This window comes from Geospiza fortis, unplaced genomic scaffold (assembly GCF_000277835.1).
Source record: "Geospiza fortis unplaced genomic scaffold, GeoFor_1.0 scaffold638, whole genome shotgun sequence".
In the NCBI taxonomy this organism is placed as follows: Eukaryota; Metazoa; Chordata; class Aves; order Passeriformes; family Thraupidae; genus Geospiza; species Geospiza fortis.
In genome coordinates, this window is record NW_005054557.1 from 147952 (window position 1) to 164842 (window position 16891).

Consider the following 16891-nt stretch of genomic DNA (forward strand, 5'->3'; position numbering starts at 1 on the left):
GGCCCCCGCTTCGCCGCGACGCCCACGCGGGACGGCGGCACACGGGGCGCAGGGCGCATGCGCGCACCGCCGGCGTCCCCGCGTTTCCCCGGATACCGCGGAGGGAGAGCGGGGAGGGCTGCGCATGCGCCCTGAGCCCCGCCCGGGCCCCGCGGTTGCCATGGACACGCGGCCTAGGCCGGACCCGCCGGGACCGAACCGTGCCGGGCTCGGCCGGGACGCGGGACCCGCCCTCACAGTCTGTTCCCGCTGCGGGGAACCACGTGTCTGAATAGCTGTTCTGCAAACCCCGAGGCGCTGAGCTGCGGGTAATTATAATGCTTCCAAAGCAGCAGCGGGGAGACATGAAAGGAAGGATGTGGTGGCTAATTAATATGTTGGCACTCGGCGGTTGCATCTGTTTAACGAAGCCACATGTTTTGCGTACGGAACATGCAGCCTGCTGTGTGACTCAGGCTTGTCTGCCAACAGGCAGCCGCTCTCCCTAATCCCCCCTGGCAAACAGCATCCCAAACGCCCTCGGAGCTGGACCTGATCTGCAGTGCCTGTAGCCAGTCTGGATCACAGAGCAGTTTGGTTGGCAGAGACCTCTGGGATCATCCAGTCTGACCTGTGACCCAGCACCACCATGTCTGCCAGACCATGGTACTGAGTGCCACATCCAGGCTTTCCTTGGACTCCTCCTGGTGACTGGAGGCAGTGTGAAAACACAGAGGTTAGGAAGAATTTCCTTACTGAGAGGGTTGTGGCGGTTGCCCAAGTGTCAGAGACAACTGCTCACTTTGAAAATTTTAAAAGGTTTATTAAACCTTAACAAAAATACAACAAAAGGACTACATAAGGAAAAAGCTGCACTGCGGGGAACTGCCCTCATGGATACCACATGGCCAGTTCATCTTCAAGATGGATGCTCAGGCTTTTATACCCCTGGGGGTTGCATCAGCCAGCCCTGGCCCCTCCCAAAGTCTGTCAGCCAGTTCTTCTTTGCCATTTATCAGTGGAAACTGCTTTCTGTAACTGGATTGGAGGTCAGGTGTTGCCATGCTGCCCCCGTAAGCACCAAGCTTTTCCATTCCCAGCTGCCCCATGCCAGGGACACCTGTGCAGCTTCTTTGTACCTGTCCTAGACAGCCCAGGCTGTCTGATGGCAACAGTACAGGGGGGAAAGGGAACTGTGGGGAGAACAGAGGGCATCTAAACTACAATAACATAACTGTACATCACTAAAGCTTTTCTTAATAGTCACACAATAGTTATCTTTAAATTGTGAGAGCCAATCATCTCATTATCCGTCTATAATGCCAGGGAAGTTAACAGCTGCCCCATCCCTGGAAATGTCAGGACCAAACTGGATAGGGCTTGAAGCAATGTGGTCTAATTTAAGTTGTCCCTGTTCATGGCACAGAGCTTGGAGCTAGATATATCTTTCAGGTCCTTCCAACCCAAACTATTGTGTGATTCTGTGAATCTATCATTCTGTGATAATGAGTTAAAATTTAGGGAGACTGCTAGATTAATGAACTGTGCCTTTTCTGGCCCAGTTACTCCTTTGAGATAAAATACAACTTTCTGTTTACTGGTTAAGTTCTGTTTTGAAGTCCTACCTTACTCCTAAATTGTCCCAATATGTTTTAATAAATAAATTGGCATTCATTGCTGCAGTCCGTTATATGCTGTTGGCATTCTATCCACTTGTATAAGCCATAAATACAGAACACAAACAGTCTAGAATAAAAGATAATCTAATTAATTCAGCTATCCACCTAAAAAACCAAACCAAGCCAACAAAACTCAAAGAACAAACAACATAAAAATCCAGGAAGGAGACTCGAATATATATTGGTCCCATTGCAAGTTTGATTTAAAATCACGGGTTTGATCTCATACTTGCCATATTCCCTTTGTGTAATCCTGAACAATTCATACACAACAGCTGTTAATTCAGCAACAACAGCCAAGTAGTAATATAAAATACCCTCATATAGAACTCAGTCTGTTGAGGAGAAAATAATAAAGGTGACAGATAGCAGCCTAGATAAAGTTATGGAACTGACACAAGAGTGACAAGTGAAAATTGAACAATTGATTTTCTTTCTGCTTATTAGCTTGTATTTATACTGAAGGAAGAGGGAGTGGAAAGGAAAAGGAGAGTTATTTTTTTCTTTCCCAAGGTCAAGTGAAGCTTGCAGACAGGGAAACCCAACAATTATTGACTGTATTCATTGTTGGACTTGAAGCAGGAGGGGAAGCAGCCAAAGTCAGACACACACCACCAGTTCTTTGGTGCTTCTTCATGAATCCCAGTGAGGCTGGGCTTCAGAAAGTCACTTGGGACCAGCCTTGGTGGTGAGGAAGGGTATCATTCTATGGAAATGTGTCTTCCCACAGAGTGGAAATGCCTTTTCCTTGGACACCGTAAAGTAAACACCATTAGCAATTGCTAAACAAGGGGCTGGCTCTGAAAACTAATCCAAGGGATGATTCAATGTTGACAAATACTCTCAGCCAAATCAGAAGGTGAATAATGGTTTGGAAGTTTGACCCATAATACATAACCAGGCTGGACTTATTTATTAACACAGACTACAAATCTCCTTTTGGATGTAGGTTTCCTTTTTTTCATCATTATGGTTTGCACTGTTTATTTCACATCTAAGTGCTGCTGTAGGCACAGGGGTGTGGTAATTGGGAGTGGGGCTGTGGCTGAGCCTCATCCCCAATGGGATACAGCTGCGCAGGACAGGTGAACAGCATTGAGGGTAATGAGCCATGGAGTGTCCAGGGGCACTGACCAATCACCAGAGGGAACAGAGGGCACACAGGTGCAGTGCATGAACGTTGGGCTAAAGAGCAGAAAGGGTGAGTGCTTGTAGTCCTCTGGAGTAGTATGGTGTTACTCTGTATGGGTAAGTCCTTAAAGCCTTCTGAATTTGTCTGGTGATACTCTATGTATTGTGCCTTTCTCAACTGTGACATATTGCACCTTTTACTTACAAGAGTGTTTCTGTAAGTTACTGTTACATTATTCTATTCTCCATGACTAAAGCAAGCTAAAATCTTTGTGCTTTCGCACAAAACAAATTACCTTTTATTTCTGTAACCTTATCCATCTTTTCAAGAGCAGGCCATAGGAAATAGAAGTTCAAGAAATTATCATTTGATAATCTCTGTTATTTCTTCAAATCAAAGTCATAAAATTCTAGACACACAGAATGTTTTAGGTTGGAAGGAACCCCTGGAGGTTATACCTGATCTAATCCCTGCTCAAAGCAGGGCTACTTTAGATGTGGCTGCTCAGGGCAGCCAGTCAAGTTCTGAATATATCAAAGTGTGATGAAACCACAACTTTTTCAGGGAGTTTATTCTGGTGTTTGACTGCTTTCAAAAAGCAAACAAAAAGTCCTTCTTTCTAGTCCCAGTTTCATTGCTGTAACTTTTTGTTTGTTACTTCTTGTCCTATCTCTTCCTTTTCAAGAGTGTTTGTCTCTACCTTCTCTCTGTATTCTTATGAGATAGGTGAAGTTGGAAGTAAAATCCCCCTACCTTAACCTTGTCGTCTCTGGGCTAAACAAGGCAATTCCTTTGAGCTTTTTGTTACATGTTAATTATTTAAGTCAGCTTATCATCTTGGTCATCTTCCAATGGACTCAATCCAATATGCCTCTGTTTTTTTTACCCTGGAAGTGCAAACCTGGAAGCAGTCCTCCATCTGCAGGATCACAAGGGTTTACTAAAAAGGGTCAGTCCTTGATTTTCCTTTGGAGGCTGGATTTGCTTTCAAGCAAACCTTTGAAATGAAGGGTTAAGCATCAGGGTATCCAACGCTGCCATGCTGTGAGTGTCAACACATCCCTGTTCCAAAGCAGGGGCTGTTCAGCACAGTTGAGCGTCACAATCAGGAGAACTTAGCCTGAAGCTTTGCTGATGGGGCCAGAGGTTGAATAGGTTGCAGTTTGGGGTTTTTCCACAGCAGCTTGGGCTTTGCAGTGCTGACAGAGGTGAAATCTTCTGCTAGTAAGCAAATGAGAGTTGGATGCATTAGGGGCTGATACTAACAAAGAGGAAGTGTAACAACATTGTTTCCCTCACAGTACTAATTGTTAAAGCAATAAACAACTGACTACTAAAAGTGATACCAATCTGATTTTTTTAGCCAAATGAAAATAAGTTGTTCTTAATATTATTGCATTTTCTCAGCTGCCTAGAGTAACACTGTGACATTCTAGAATTTTATGAGCACTTAGAAAATAGGAAATTCCCAGCTCTTTATGGAAGAATTGGAGAGCAAAAATCTGTCTTTTGTGGAAATGGTGGCCATTGAGGAAGATAAAAATTACACCTATGAATGTATTTTTAGCGTAATTCAGAAGAAATCTTTGTATGAAAGTTGCATTTGGAAAGTGAACATAAATGTCTAATTTAAATGTTGGGTGAAAGATGGACCAGAGAGGTTGAGTAATGCCAGAAGTAGGACAAAAACCAAGAAAATGTCTAGAAGTTTCAAGGAAGCTGCCTCATGAGCTTTTGCTTTCTAGATCTGCAACTTTCCACTCATGAAGTATGTACTTCATTGTGTGTTATGGTTTCCTTACCCTTAATAGGAATTTTCTGAGACCCTTTTTTCCATGGTGGAAAGATTTTACAAGTGGGAGAGACATTGACTGCTGGCTTCCAAATCTTGCTATTTTTGAAAGAGTTTCATATTTTAAGTGTATTAAGCACTGTCTGAAACTCTACAGTGTGTGTAGCTTGCATGTGGACTGTAAGCTGTCAATGTTCTAGAAAACACAGACGTTTTGAATACAAGACATAGAATAAATCTGCTTTAATCCAACCAACAGTTTTCAAGTTCAGAATGTCTGAATTAATCATACAGATTATACACAGGGGATTTAATATTTGAGCATTTGACAGTAGCGATGAAAAATTTATGCTCATAGTCCACTCGATATCATAATCAAATTGGGACCACTGAGGTACTGCTCAGGGTTCCACCCTGGGTTCTGCATTTTTAGAGCAGTGTGGTGCTGGATTTGTGTAGGCTCAGCACAGCTATACTGGTTGTTCTATAAGCATCAGAAGATAAAAAAGCAAACTAAAATCTGAAAACCCCCCCAATCAATCAAAACATTTTTTAAAAAAACCCTCATTCAGTTATGTGTGTTTGTGCTGATTGGTGTAGTCTAATACTTTGAGGAATATTTTGATTATTCCAATGTGTTTGATAAGCCAAGTATCTCCTTATAACTATAAGGGCAAAACCAGTAAATTCCTTATTTTCTTGGGTTTTGCCTTCTTCACTAGTGGAGTTTAACAAACAAGAAGCAGTAACAGTCACACTTGTTGTGCTACAGGGAGACTCTGTTGTCCCAGCCATCATTTTTTATGCCTTCATTTTTCCATCCATAATCCAATACTTTTCTACAATGGAGAGCCTTGAGACTCTCAGATGGAAAATGTTGTATCAGTGAAAAATATTGCAAATATTGATGTGGTTTTTCCTGACAATCGTATGCTGAGATGCAGAATAGACAAGTCTAAGGAATCAGTTACAGTTATTACCTGCCTTTAGAGAAGAATTGGAAAAAAAATTAGGATATTTTGTTGACATATAGATTTCACAAAGTGGAACATATCCTGTTTTCTGAGACTGTTTTTTCAAAAATTAAATATGCTTGGAAACAGATGCAAGAAGGACCATAGCCACACTACAAATTCTTTTTTGTGGTACAGCACTGAAAAAGTTGAGTTTTCTACATTATCATAAATGTTCGTGTTTCACAGGAACTAATCATAGTCTTGTGTCACTTTTATTTCAGTTGTGTCTCCAGTTGGGTTTTTCCTGTAAAAATCTGACAAGTTATATGAACTGAAAAATGCTGTGCTTGAGAACTCTCCAGTGTTTCAGCTAACCATAATGACTTAGTGCCCATTTTTAATCAGCCTTTTCCTTCCTTTGAAGCAGCAGCTGGGGTTTTTTATCTTTTTTTCCTTCCTTCCTCTCTTTCCATATTTTTTTCTTGTCCCTTTCTTACTTAATACATGGGCTATCCCTTTATATTAACAGAGGCAGAACTGTGGTAATGCTCTTACCGTAATCTATGTAAGAGTTTGTGCCTCTTTTTGCAGAAGGGAATAGTTTCCTTGAGTGGGTGTATACTCATCTTGCTGCATTGGTTGTATGGATTATGAAGCATTTTGCTCTCAGTTTGGAGTGCATCTCTGGTGTACAGTAGAAAGGAGCAATGTTGTCTTGCAATGCTGCCCCTTCTATTTTCTCAGGGAATGTTTTTGCTGCATTCTCCATGGTCCTAGCAGGCAGTGGAAGAATTAAATGCCATCCTAAATTGAAATGGCTTAAAATTTTATCTTTCATCTTAATAGTGCAGTTACTGAAGGCCCCAGCAAACCTGTAATATTCATTATTCCAGCATTGTAGTGGGAATACTGCAGGAGTATCTCAAGAGAACAGCTGAATGTTGCTCAGTGTGCTCTGTCAGGCTGCTCCTGCTGCGTGTGTATCACACTCCAGAAGCACAGCTGCTGATGTTTGTAGTGACAGGGTGCAGCCATCACCACTGTTAACAGACTGCAGCTCTCCATCATTGTGTGCCCTTTGCACAAAAATATCTGCATTGCTCTCTCTTGTCCTAGGAAATGCCTGCTGGAGCAGTGGAGCCAGCTCAGGTGCCTCTGCTCTGTGCTATCCCATGCCTCCCAAAGTGCCTGCAGTGCCCCCAGTAATGGAAAAGATGGGCTGTGGTAGCCCCTTCTGATTCTCATGGTTTAATTGTACTTTCAGTTAACCAATCTTGTGCTAATAGGATACTTATCTTTATTTTCTTAGCAGATTAATGAAGTTATAAAGTCTTAACATGGAAAAGGAGAGGGGGAGTCCTCTGCCCAAAATATTTCTGCAGCTATAGATTATCTTCAAGCTTTGTGCTCATCCCCCATGAGTTGTCAGAGCCCCTTTTTATCCATGCTTTGCTCCATCCAGCCAATATGCTCAGGGGGTCACTGTCACTATTCTTGTGGTGGTTCCTACTCTGTCCCTGCCAGAGGGGATGGAGTATTGGAGCAGTGTGTTAATATAGCCTCTCTGGATAAAGCAACACATGCTGTGTATGCCTTATCCCAGATCTGTTCCCTCTTTCTGGAATGGTCTTCCTTATCTTGCAGAATCACTAATGGCACTTGATTGAGTATTTAGAGTGTTTTCTCACAGTTCCCATTTGAAGGGCAATTGCAGATTACATTATGTACATGCTAATAACAAAGCCTGTGCACAGACACGTGACATTTTTTTTCTCTATCCATCCACCAGGTGTTACTCTCTAATTTCCAGCTGCTGTTCAATGTGAAATTCAGGATGTAGCAGTGGCACTAAAATACAAATAAGAGAAAAAGAATGACTTTTCCTATGTCTGTGTGTCCTTGTTCCTCTTCATTGTAACTGATGAGCAGTTGGCCCTCTGATTTGCTTGGTTGGTGTATTTTTGGTTTTTATTTTTGGGTTTTTTTGAGGGGTACGTTTTTTGAGTCTAAGGAAACTGAAGTATATGTGGTTTTTGGCTATGCATATGGTTTAGAAGTATTAAAACAGCAATGCTACATATATAATGTTTGGGGATACAGGAACCAGAGCAGACTTCAGTAACACTCTTCAGTTTGCCTCTGTAGACCCTGTTCATAGTGGTAAGAGGCAAATAATCAAATCACTATTAGCCACAGCTTCAGAAACAACTTTACATTGTTCAGACAGCAGTTAGACATTAATTTTTGTGTGTCTATTCAGGCATAAATCAGAAGAGTTCTCAGCTTTTTATGCTTTGTGTAAGTTTGGTTCTGACATTGAAGCAGCTAAATAGAAGATTTAGGACTTTTTAATATCTGTTAGAGATGACATGAGCTGTCAGAAATCAGTAAGTATGAAAAGATAGCAGATTCTTTCTTAATGAGTAACATATGTTTGTATGTTTTCTCTTTATTTCCTATCATATTGTGGCAAGTACATGTACATTTTTTGTTTCTGTTTTTGCCTAATACCATTAAGGACTTACTTCAGTCAGCTATCTGAGTCTAGTAGATGGCAAGTGCCTATACGGATTTTGGCTAATTTGAATTAAGTGATATTTCTCCTGGATGTGCTGTTTTTCACAGAACTATCAGAGACAGTATCACTAAATATAGATTTACAGATCTACACTGAATTAGGAATGTAGGAGATACAGTTTGATGTGAAGCTTAGTAAATGTTACTGAGTTTTCAACCATTTCTTCTATTCACTTGAGGGTATGGTAGCTGATAAAATAAATGTGGCTATTTGCAAGTGAGTAAACAAAACAAAGCTGTTGTAGCCTTCTTGTTGATAACTAAGCCTACCTTAATGTCAGTGTTGGTGAAATTTACTTTGGGTGCTTCCTGGGAAATAATCTTCCAGGAAATATAGAAGTGCTGTTAGAGCACATAGTTCCAAATCAGGCAGGATGATGAGTGTACCAGGTAGTGAAGTGGCACAGGGGAAAAAGAAACATGATTGTTTGAGGAAATGCTCTGAATCATTCTCTAAAGTGCCACCTAGTCTTTGAGCTTACAGCCCTGTAGAGGATGCAGAGAAATATGAGTATCCATAGCAGAGGGGAGGGATATTTTTGACAGAAGTAGCACTTTTCCTGTGGCCAGGAAGACTTATGAGGCTAAAGGAGGCCGTGGCAGCTGCAGGTCAGCTCTCCCGCTGAGTGGTGCCTCTGGTTTTGTGACAGGGAGTGGTCGTCTATGAGCTTGACTCACCATTCCCACTGAAGGCATAGATGTCCCTGAGGAGATCCCAGAACAGTGACAGCTGACTGGGAGATTCAGAGAAGCAGCTGCTGAGCAGTTGTGCTTGTTTCAGTATGATATTCTACGTGTATTCTAAGACTGGGACTGCAGTTCTCATGCAGTCTCCTTCTCATTCTGAGGAGAAAAAAAGTGTTAGTGTTTTTCTATATATTGTCCTGTCCAGACACACCTTTGTGTAATGAAAGCAATGTGGAAAACCTGTTTCAGGTGGCAGCTGAAGATGTAAACAAGTAAACTTGGGATAGATTTGAGCACTTTGAGTGTTTGTTAAGCAACTGTGTTTACTGGGAACAACTTCAGTTTATATAGAATGCCTGTATTTACCTGCACACCTGTTTTCTATCTAATAAAACTATTTCCTCACTGATCATTTCATACCGGTGCATATGATCTGTCTTGAATGTATCAGTTTATGTATATATATCTGTTTTGCTTCCTGACATGAAATGTAGCCAAGATTTTTTTTTAATGTGTCACTCTGGTCCCTCATTTCTCTTGCTAATGGCATTCTGAGCAATCTCCCTTCTCATTGTGGCCATGATTATATCCCGCCTGACCTCTAGTGGATTTTTTCCGAAGTGAATCTCCTGCATGAAGAGACTGCAACATGAAGAGAAGCTAAATGGGATTTCAGGAGCATGCCAGCGGCATCCCGGCATGTATCAGCAGGGATGTGGCCAGCAGGACCAGGGAACTGATTGTCCCTCTGTGCTGGGCACTGGTGAGGCCACACCTTGAGTGCTGTGTCAAGTTTTGGACCCTTCACTACAAGAAAGACATGGAGGTGCTGGAGTGTGTCCAGAGGAAGGGCAATGGAGCTGGGGAAGGGTCTGGAGCACAAATCCTATGAGGAGCAGCTGGGGGTGGAGAAAAGGAGACCTTATTGCTCTTTCAATTCCCTGAAAGGAGGTTGTGGCCAGGTGAGGTTTGGTCTCTTCTCCCGAGGAAACAAGCAATAGGAGAAGATCAAATAGGCTCAAGTTGCCCAGCAGGGTTTAGGTTGGATGTTAGGAAAAATTTCCGTACTGAAAGGGTTGATGAGCTTTGGAATAGGCTGTCCAGGGAAGTGGTGGAATCACCATCCCTGGAGGTATGCAAAAGACATGTAAATCTGTCACTTAAGAACATGGTTAAGTAGTTGGACTTTACATCATTAAGTTAATGGTTGGACTAGATGATTTTAGAGGTATTTTCCAGCTGAAGTGATTTTATGGTTCTTTCTCAGGGTTGTTGCATGGAGGGTTGCATGATTAGTTGCATGTGATTAAGACTTGAAACCCCTAGCATGAGTTTAGTCTTACCTTCTACATCTGTTGAGTTGAAATAATACCTGTCCATCTTTAAAAAGTGCTTTAAGATCTATGGATAAGTTTTTCATGGGTTTAGGTTGACTTGATGTAGCAGAGATAGAGGTTGGACACCAAATAGAAGCTGTCCTGACCTAATGCTATAAAGCAGGAATGACCTGGCTTTAATCCTATTTCAGTGGGTGCACAATCAGTCTGACGTCCTCAAACCTGGTTTTCCTATAAGGATTAGTCATGTTCCTTTTCTGGGAATTTAAACCTTTCATAACTGTCTGCTTACTTAACAACTGCTATAATGAACTATGGATGAAGCATAAATAATTCATATTCACCAGAACAGACATCTTCATAATCAAGTCACCTGAGAAAGGAATGGGCAGGTATTCACACTGCTCTTCCAGTCACTTGGATCTCAGCAGCTCAGCTCTGCAAATTCCCAGATGCTGCTGCACTTTTCCATCCAGAATCTTGCTGGCTACATATGCCTTGGTAATAAAAAAACAGTTTTGCTTTTCAGTATGTACCTAATTCTAAAAATGATCCCTATGTGTAGGTTTTTCTCCCAGAAGAATGAATGTGGCTTTAAAATGGTTAATGTTGATGCCTACACTGATTTTTCTTGGTAATGATTTTAACATAAGCAGTTCAGCTTAGAAATGTTGACATGACTGATTTCTTTTAGCCTGGTATTAATGTTTGCTGTCTGTATTGCAGATACTAAAATTGGTAGGATAAGCCTTCCTGCATTTGGAAGGGGTTTCTGGTTGATAGATCCACCAGACTGGGTAATGGTGTAAAATACCAGTGCATCGCAGTCTCAACATCTGAGAGGGAATAAGTTTTCCTATGCAAGTAGGGAGAGAAAATAGGAGAAAATGTGCCAATGTACTCTGAGAAACAGTAAACAGTTTTTTTTTCCCTTTTCTCTGGAGCCTGTCCCTGTTGTACCTAACTAGTTGTTTAATATATTAAATTTTAAATTTAATTTTCTGTTATTGAACCTTGCATGGTTGATGAACCAGCCACATTATTTGAAGCATTACCTTAGTAAACTGCAGCTTTGCAGCTGAGCTGAATGTTCTCTGTAATATTCCACACTACCATCAATGGGTAGCTGTTCTATTTGCCTGCAGTTAGGGGAGTTTTACTCCATAACCATCTGACATCAAATGGGTTACTAATGCTTGAAGTCAGCATTGCAAGAATAGAATCTGAATTAAAATTCTATTTAATAAAAAAATTAGTGGATGAATCATGATGTTGGAGGCATAAAACTTCTGTAATCCATTGGCAATTCTGATATTAGTGACTTTTATAGCCTTGGGCTAGTAATATTAAACGTATTCTGTCAAGGCTTTCTGAATCTGGCAGTTGTGTAATTGAAGCTGTGCAGAGTTTTGACCATCATAAATTGGCTTTACCTGCTCAAGATCATTATTGAGAGTAGATTAAAAATGCAAGGTGAAGCACTTCTAAATTAGGGTGTACCAGAGTTATTATTGTCCTCTTTATTATTATTAACCAGTGCCTAAAATTTAGCAAAATTAAGAAGTGGGATAATGAGGAGTCAGCCTTAATTAAAATCACCATTTGCAGCTGCTGTAAGAAAAAAATATATACAGGAGAAGGGTAAACCCAGCTTTAGCCTTGCTAGCTAGCAGTGATTCCAGCTGTTTGGTGGTACTGAGGTTCATTTTCTAAGAAGCTAAGAACTGAATTTAATCTGCACTAATGTTTTGAAATGATTGCTTATTTTACAAGTGAACCTCATATAAAGCATAGTATTCCCTGTCCATGATTCATTATGTATCTAAAAGGATGCAATGCCCTTTATTTGGGAGTCATATATATTTTGCTGCTGTCCTTAAAGGAGCAATTCCAATTGGAGGAAGCAGAAAGGGTTAATTTATAGATGTCAGTGCAGCACCTGTAATGGGATGCAGATGGAAGCTTTGTTCTGTTATCCTGTCAGTAAACTGCCTGTGCCTTCTGCAAAAAGACAGATTCTGCATTGCCTTCCTGTCAGAGTGGATGGAGGTGGCAGTTAGCTCAAGCTCCCATCCTTAATGCAATGTTAGGGTGTTAATTTTGGAGGAGTTATCACTGTGAGAAATGCTTGGAGATATTTTTGGGGAGTGGCATAATCATTTTGTGCCCTTTTCAATGAGATGATACCAGACCGTGTTCATCTGGAAGCTGTTCTGCACGGGGGTGGAGAGGTGAGAGAAAAGAGGGATGGTGCAGGATCCTCTCTGAACCTCAACAGGAAAAACAAATGTCTCAAGAGAACTGCTTTAATAGGAAAAAATAATAATAAGAATATGGAAGGCCAGTAAATCTCATTTCCCTTCAGATTTTTGTCACACTATGTTTGTGGAGCATCTGATGGAGCCTGGATAGATTTTCCCACAGCATTGCACAGAGCTGAACAGAAGAGAGAGAAACTTTCCCTTTTTGTCATTCAAGCTAGTATATAAGAAAAAAAAAACCCTCTGTTTCTTCAGGATGCTTTCATGAGAACTTCTTGCTGCACTTTTAGTTGAAGGCAGAGGATACCAGGGCAGACACCACATGGGATCTGCCTACATGTTCCAATGAAAGGAGGGCATGGAGATGCTCAAAGAGCTGGAGCAGCTCTGCTCTGAAGACAGACTGAGATAGCTGGGATTGTTCAGCCTAGAGAAGAGAAGGCTCTGGGAAGACCTTAGTGCACCTTCCAGTGCCTGAAGGGAGCCAAAGAGAAGGATGGAGAGGCCCTTTTTACAAGGGCATGTACTGGCTTTAAGCTGAAAGAAGGCAGGTGAAGATTAGATATTAAAAGAGAGGAGAAGATAGGTTTAAACTCTCATTGCTGTAACTTGTCTTCAAACTTGCAAACCTCAGCAGAGACCACAGGCAAATTAACATTGTTGTGTGCAGTGCTTTGCCAGCACAGGGGCTGAGTAACTAACCCCAAAGGACTGTCATTTTTCCCCCTGTTTTTCTCATGGCATTACAGAAAACAAATTGTGGTTTTTCTCACTGATACATGCACATTTTTTCCTGTTTCCTGGCTTTACTTTGTTAGTATTTTCTATGTTTAAACCATGTTTTTCTAAGCCTTTCAGAGGCAGGAGAATCTGTAGAAATGCTGGTTTTGTATAAAGCACTTCTGACAAGCTATATAATTTTCATGCAGTGTTCTACAGAGTTTCAATTTTTTTTCCAGATCAGAAGCTAGGTTTTCACTCCATGCATTGCAAACTCTAACAAAACTTTAGACATAAAATTTGGAATGGATGGAACATTTAAAATTTTCTCTGAAATATGTCCAAGGAGTGAATTATCATTTAAAATTAAGTGAAAAAGTGACACTTGCCATTTAAAAAAATTCTATTAAAATGATAGTTTTCAAACAAACTGTGTACAAATTTTACAGTTGAACATCCCTAAGATATTAGGGGATGCAAAATCCCTCCTTCAGCTTCTGCAATTTCAAAGTAACTTTTCAATTCTTACTATAGGAATGGAAGGGATCAGGTAGCAAGAAGTGACAAGGTACATTATAAAATCTGCAATGACGGCCAAATTTTAGACTTCAGTTCTCTAGAAAATCCATATTTGCTGTCAGGTTCAAAAAGAAAGCCATTGTGCATGAGGGAGCCAGGTTGGCTAGAACCAGCTGGAGAAGGTGAAAATAACACCCTGTGTTGTCACTGTCACTTCTGGTGGATTGCAATGGGCTGACAAGCAGGCTGCGTGTGAAGGTCATCAGCACCACTGTTTATTTTGTCCCAAAAGCAGCAGTGGTAACTGCATTCGTACATCTGTCAAGTCTTGGCCACTCTGTGTGAGCTTCATCCATCTGAGTTCTCCTTCACTCCTCCCTGCACAAAGGGCTTTTGTCTCTCTTTGACAGGGCTTGTCTCTGACATTTTCTCCTGATAAACCTACTGAGGGCAGCTGTGAAGGATATCACCTGTGGGGTCATGGGCTGAGATCACAAAATGGAGAACAAACAGGGACCCTGTGTTTCTGCCAAGGAGCTGGTTACCCATCAGTAAAACATGTAGTAAAACATTGTCCTGCCAAGCAGCACAATCTGCGTCCAGAGCCCAGGGCTGGGGCTTTTCCCACCTACATGATCTGAAGCACCAGGACTGCCTCTTGTCTGATGGGAAGATGCATTGCTGTCTTGCAGCTCTGAAAAAGAATTCTAAAATGTCTCTGTGTTCTCAGCAGGATGACTGAAGGTGTTTACTGAATCTGGTTTCTAGCATGAATTTTCTTAACTAAAGTATTTGTTTGTGTTTCCCAACTGAAATCTCATTTTAGATGTCCTTGGAATCTGAAAGGATTCACGTCCTGCTTCTGGACTGTGGTTGGAACCATCTCTAGTCACTACAGATCTTTAATCTGTGATTTTTTTTTTCCCCCAAGGGTTATAGCTATGTGATATGATAGCTGTTAAGGTTCAATGTAGAAAACAAAGCTCAGTTTTTAAATAGGTGCTTTGAAGAGGCTATAAAATATATAATGCTATTTTGTGAATCAATTTTTCATTTAATACAACTTTTTATGTATGGACAGGCTTCCTTTGATCTGTATTTATTATCTGTCACTTGCCTTGAAATGAGAAATGTAACTACTTTGATAAATGGATTTGAAAGGTTATCTAGTTTCATGGTAGCTTCTCTAAGTTACCATAACATACTTTGCTGAAGTGCTATTTGCAACTTTCTGAAGGGGTGTCTGTGTGCTCTGGGGTAGTTATAACTTTATTTTTTTTCATTGTATGGATATATGTGAGGGGCAGGCACTGCTTCACTTTCCTCTGTGCAGACAATCACTAAAATAGTCCAGCAGTCTTTTAATTGGCATGTGAGATCGCTTGTTCAACCTCCTCAGACTCTTAGAAACCACCTTAAGTCACTTCTTTCTTAAACTTAATGTGATCCATGACATTTAGTTTTATCTGGGGCTGAATTTCTCAGACAGAAGATAAACTTACATGCTTGCTGCTTTGCTTATTACATGATATACCTTAGGGCTTCTGAAAATGTCTGTATGACCCAACCCAAAAGTTCATGTACTATTGGGAGTCTTTCCTGCAGCTTGGGATGAAAGAGCCTAAGAAGATTCCATATGCAGATTATGACCCTTTGTACTTTGTGATGCATCCAGAGACTTGCACCTGACAGTTAAGGAGAGCACTCCCTAAGTGCTGTTATTCCTCCAGCCTCTCTGTCAGGAGGTAGAGGACTGGGGAAAGTAAATAAGGTACTTATCTGGGGAAGCAGTCCAAAAAGTAATGCTTTCAGGTACTTTCTGTACTTTGTTTCAGCCAAAGGCACTGCTGTCTTACTCCCTGGTAGGAAAGGACAGTTTTTCACTATGGCAAATTACATTCTCTGCTGTTGACCCACCATTTATCTTATGCAGATAGTTAACATTTATATATATATATATATATTGCCACTTTTGTCAAGACAATTTATTCTTTGCTATGGCTTCTTGGACCTCTTTTTCTTCCTCTTCACCAACACCCCTTGTACAATCACTGGCTAAAACACCTGTCTCTATTAATCACAGCTAGGTGTGCAGATTTATAGTGCATCAGCTGTACTTTTATGGTACCTCCTTTATTTTTGAGTCATCCATCTCAAGACAACTGACTGAAGCAGGACAAAACAAAAATATAAGTACTATTATAAGCACTCTGCAACTGAAATAATCCCTTTTCAAAAATGCTGAAGGAGATTGGCAAGGATATGGCAATGAAATATAAGTTCATTATTGATCATGATAGAGAGAGCTGGGAGGGGAAAAATACTGCCTTGTGTGGGTGTATTCATATAAAACAGGCAGGAGGGGAAGCCAGGCTTCTTAAACTGAAAACAATAAGCTATTTGTTTCTGGATGGCTCAAGTTGAAAGAATGGGAAAGAGGATTCAAATTGTAGACATAAGGTTTTTGAGTAAATGTATTGTAGTAATTTCTTTTTTCTTTTTGGTAACTGATTCTCTGCAATTACTTTGCAGTAGCGAGGTTATTTTCTGTATTGTTTTGCTTGCTTATGATATTTTTTTGAAAGCTCCTTACTCAACCACTTCTTTCTGCAGTACCTAGTGGTTTTTCTGTGAGGAGAAAGGACTGTGCTCTGGTGGGCTCTTAAGCTGCTGCAGCTTAAAGGGCAACAACAACAGGGCCTTTGTCAGACCTCAGCTGTGCTTGGGTTAACTGACAAAAATATTTGCCTTTGGAATGTAAAGTTCAGATCAGCTGTGAAACATGTTAATGTGCCAATTCAGCAGGGAAGAGAAGCATGCCCTTTACCATACATTCTTCTCCTGGTTTTGAGATCTTTCTTCAGCCTTGCTTGACTGCAGGCAAGGAAGTTGAAATCTTCTGCTGAATCAGGGTCTGTATGTGAAAGGTAGAGTTATAATATGAATATGGAGGAAGTGAATTTAAAATCCAGAGGAAAAGGCAAGAAAATCCTTTTGTTACTGTTATGCTACTGTCACACAAAGCCTGTTTTTGCTAAAAACAATGAGTGTGATGCAGCTCCCAAAGAGCAAATCCAATGACAAGGAGCCATAGCTATTAATTGTATTTGCTTGAATATGTTGCAATTGGAGACCCAAGTGAATAGTTCACATCAAGCAATGTATCTCATGAGTTTTTCTTAGATCATGAAATATCTATGAGCAAATTGTAGCTTTCCAGTATTCATTTTTTGATGAGTGCATTTTTCAATT

At 40.8% G+C, this 16891-nt stretch overlaps 1 protein-coding gene across 1 annotated transcript in view; it reads right to left on the bottom strand.

The window, feature by feature from the left end:
* The window catches only part of MTPN (myotrophin), a 31151-nt gene extending 30805 nt beyond the window's left edge, over nt 1–346 (bottom strand). The window contains exon 1 of the mRNA XM_005429560.2: nt 44–346. Coding sequence (XP_005429617.2) covers nt 44–346 — 303 coding nt within the window. The remainder of the gene's footprint in view (nt 1–43) is intronic.
* Between the last annotated feature and the right edge of the window lie 16545 nt (nt 347–16891).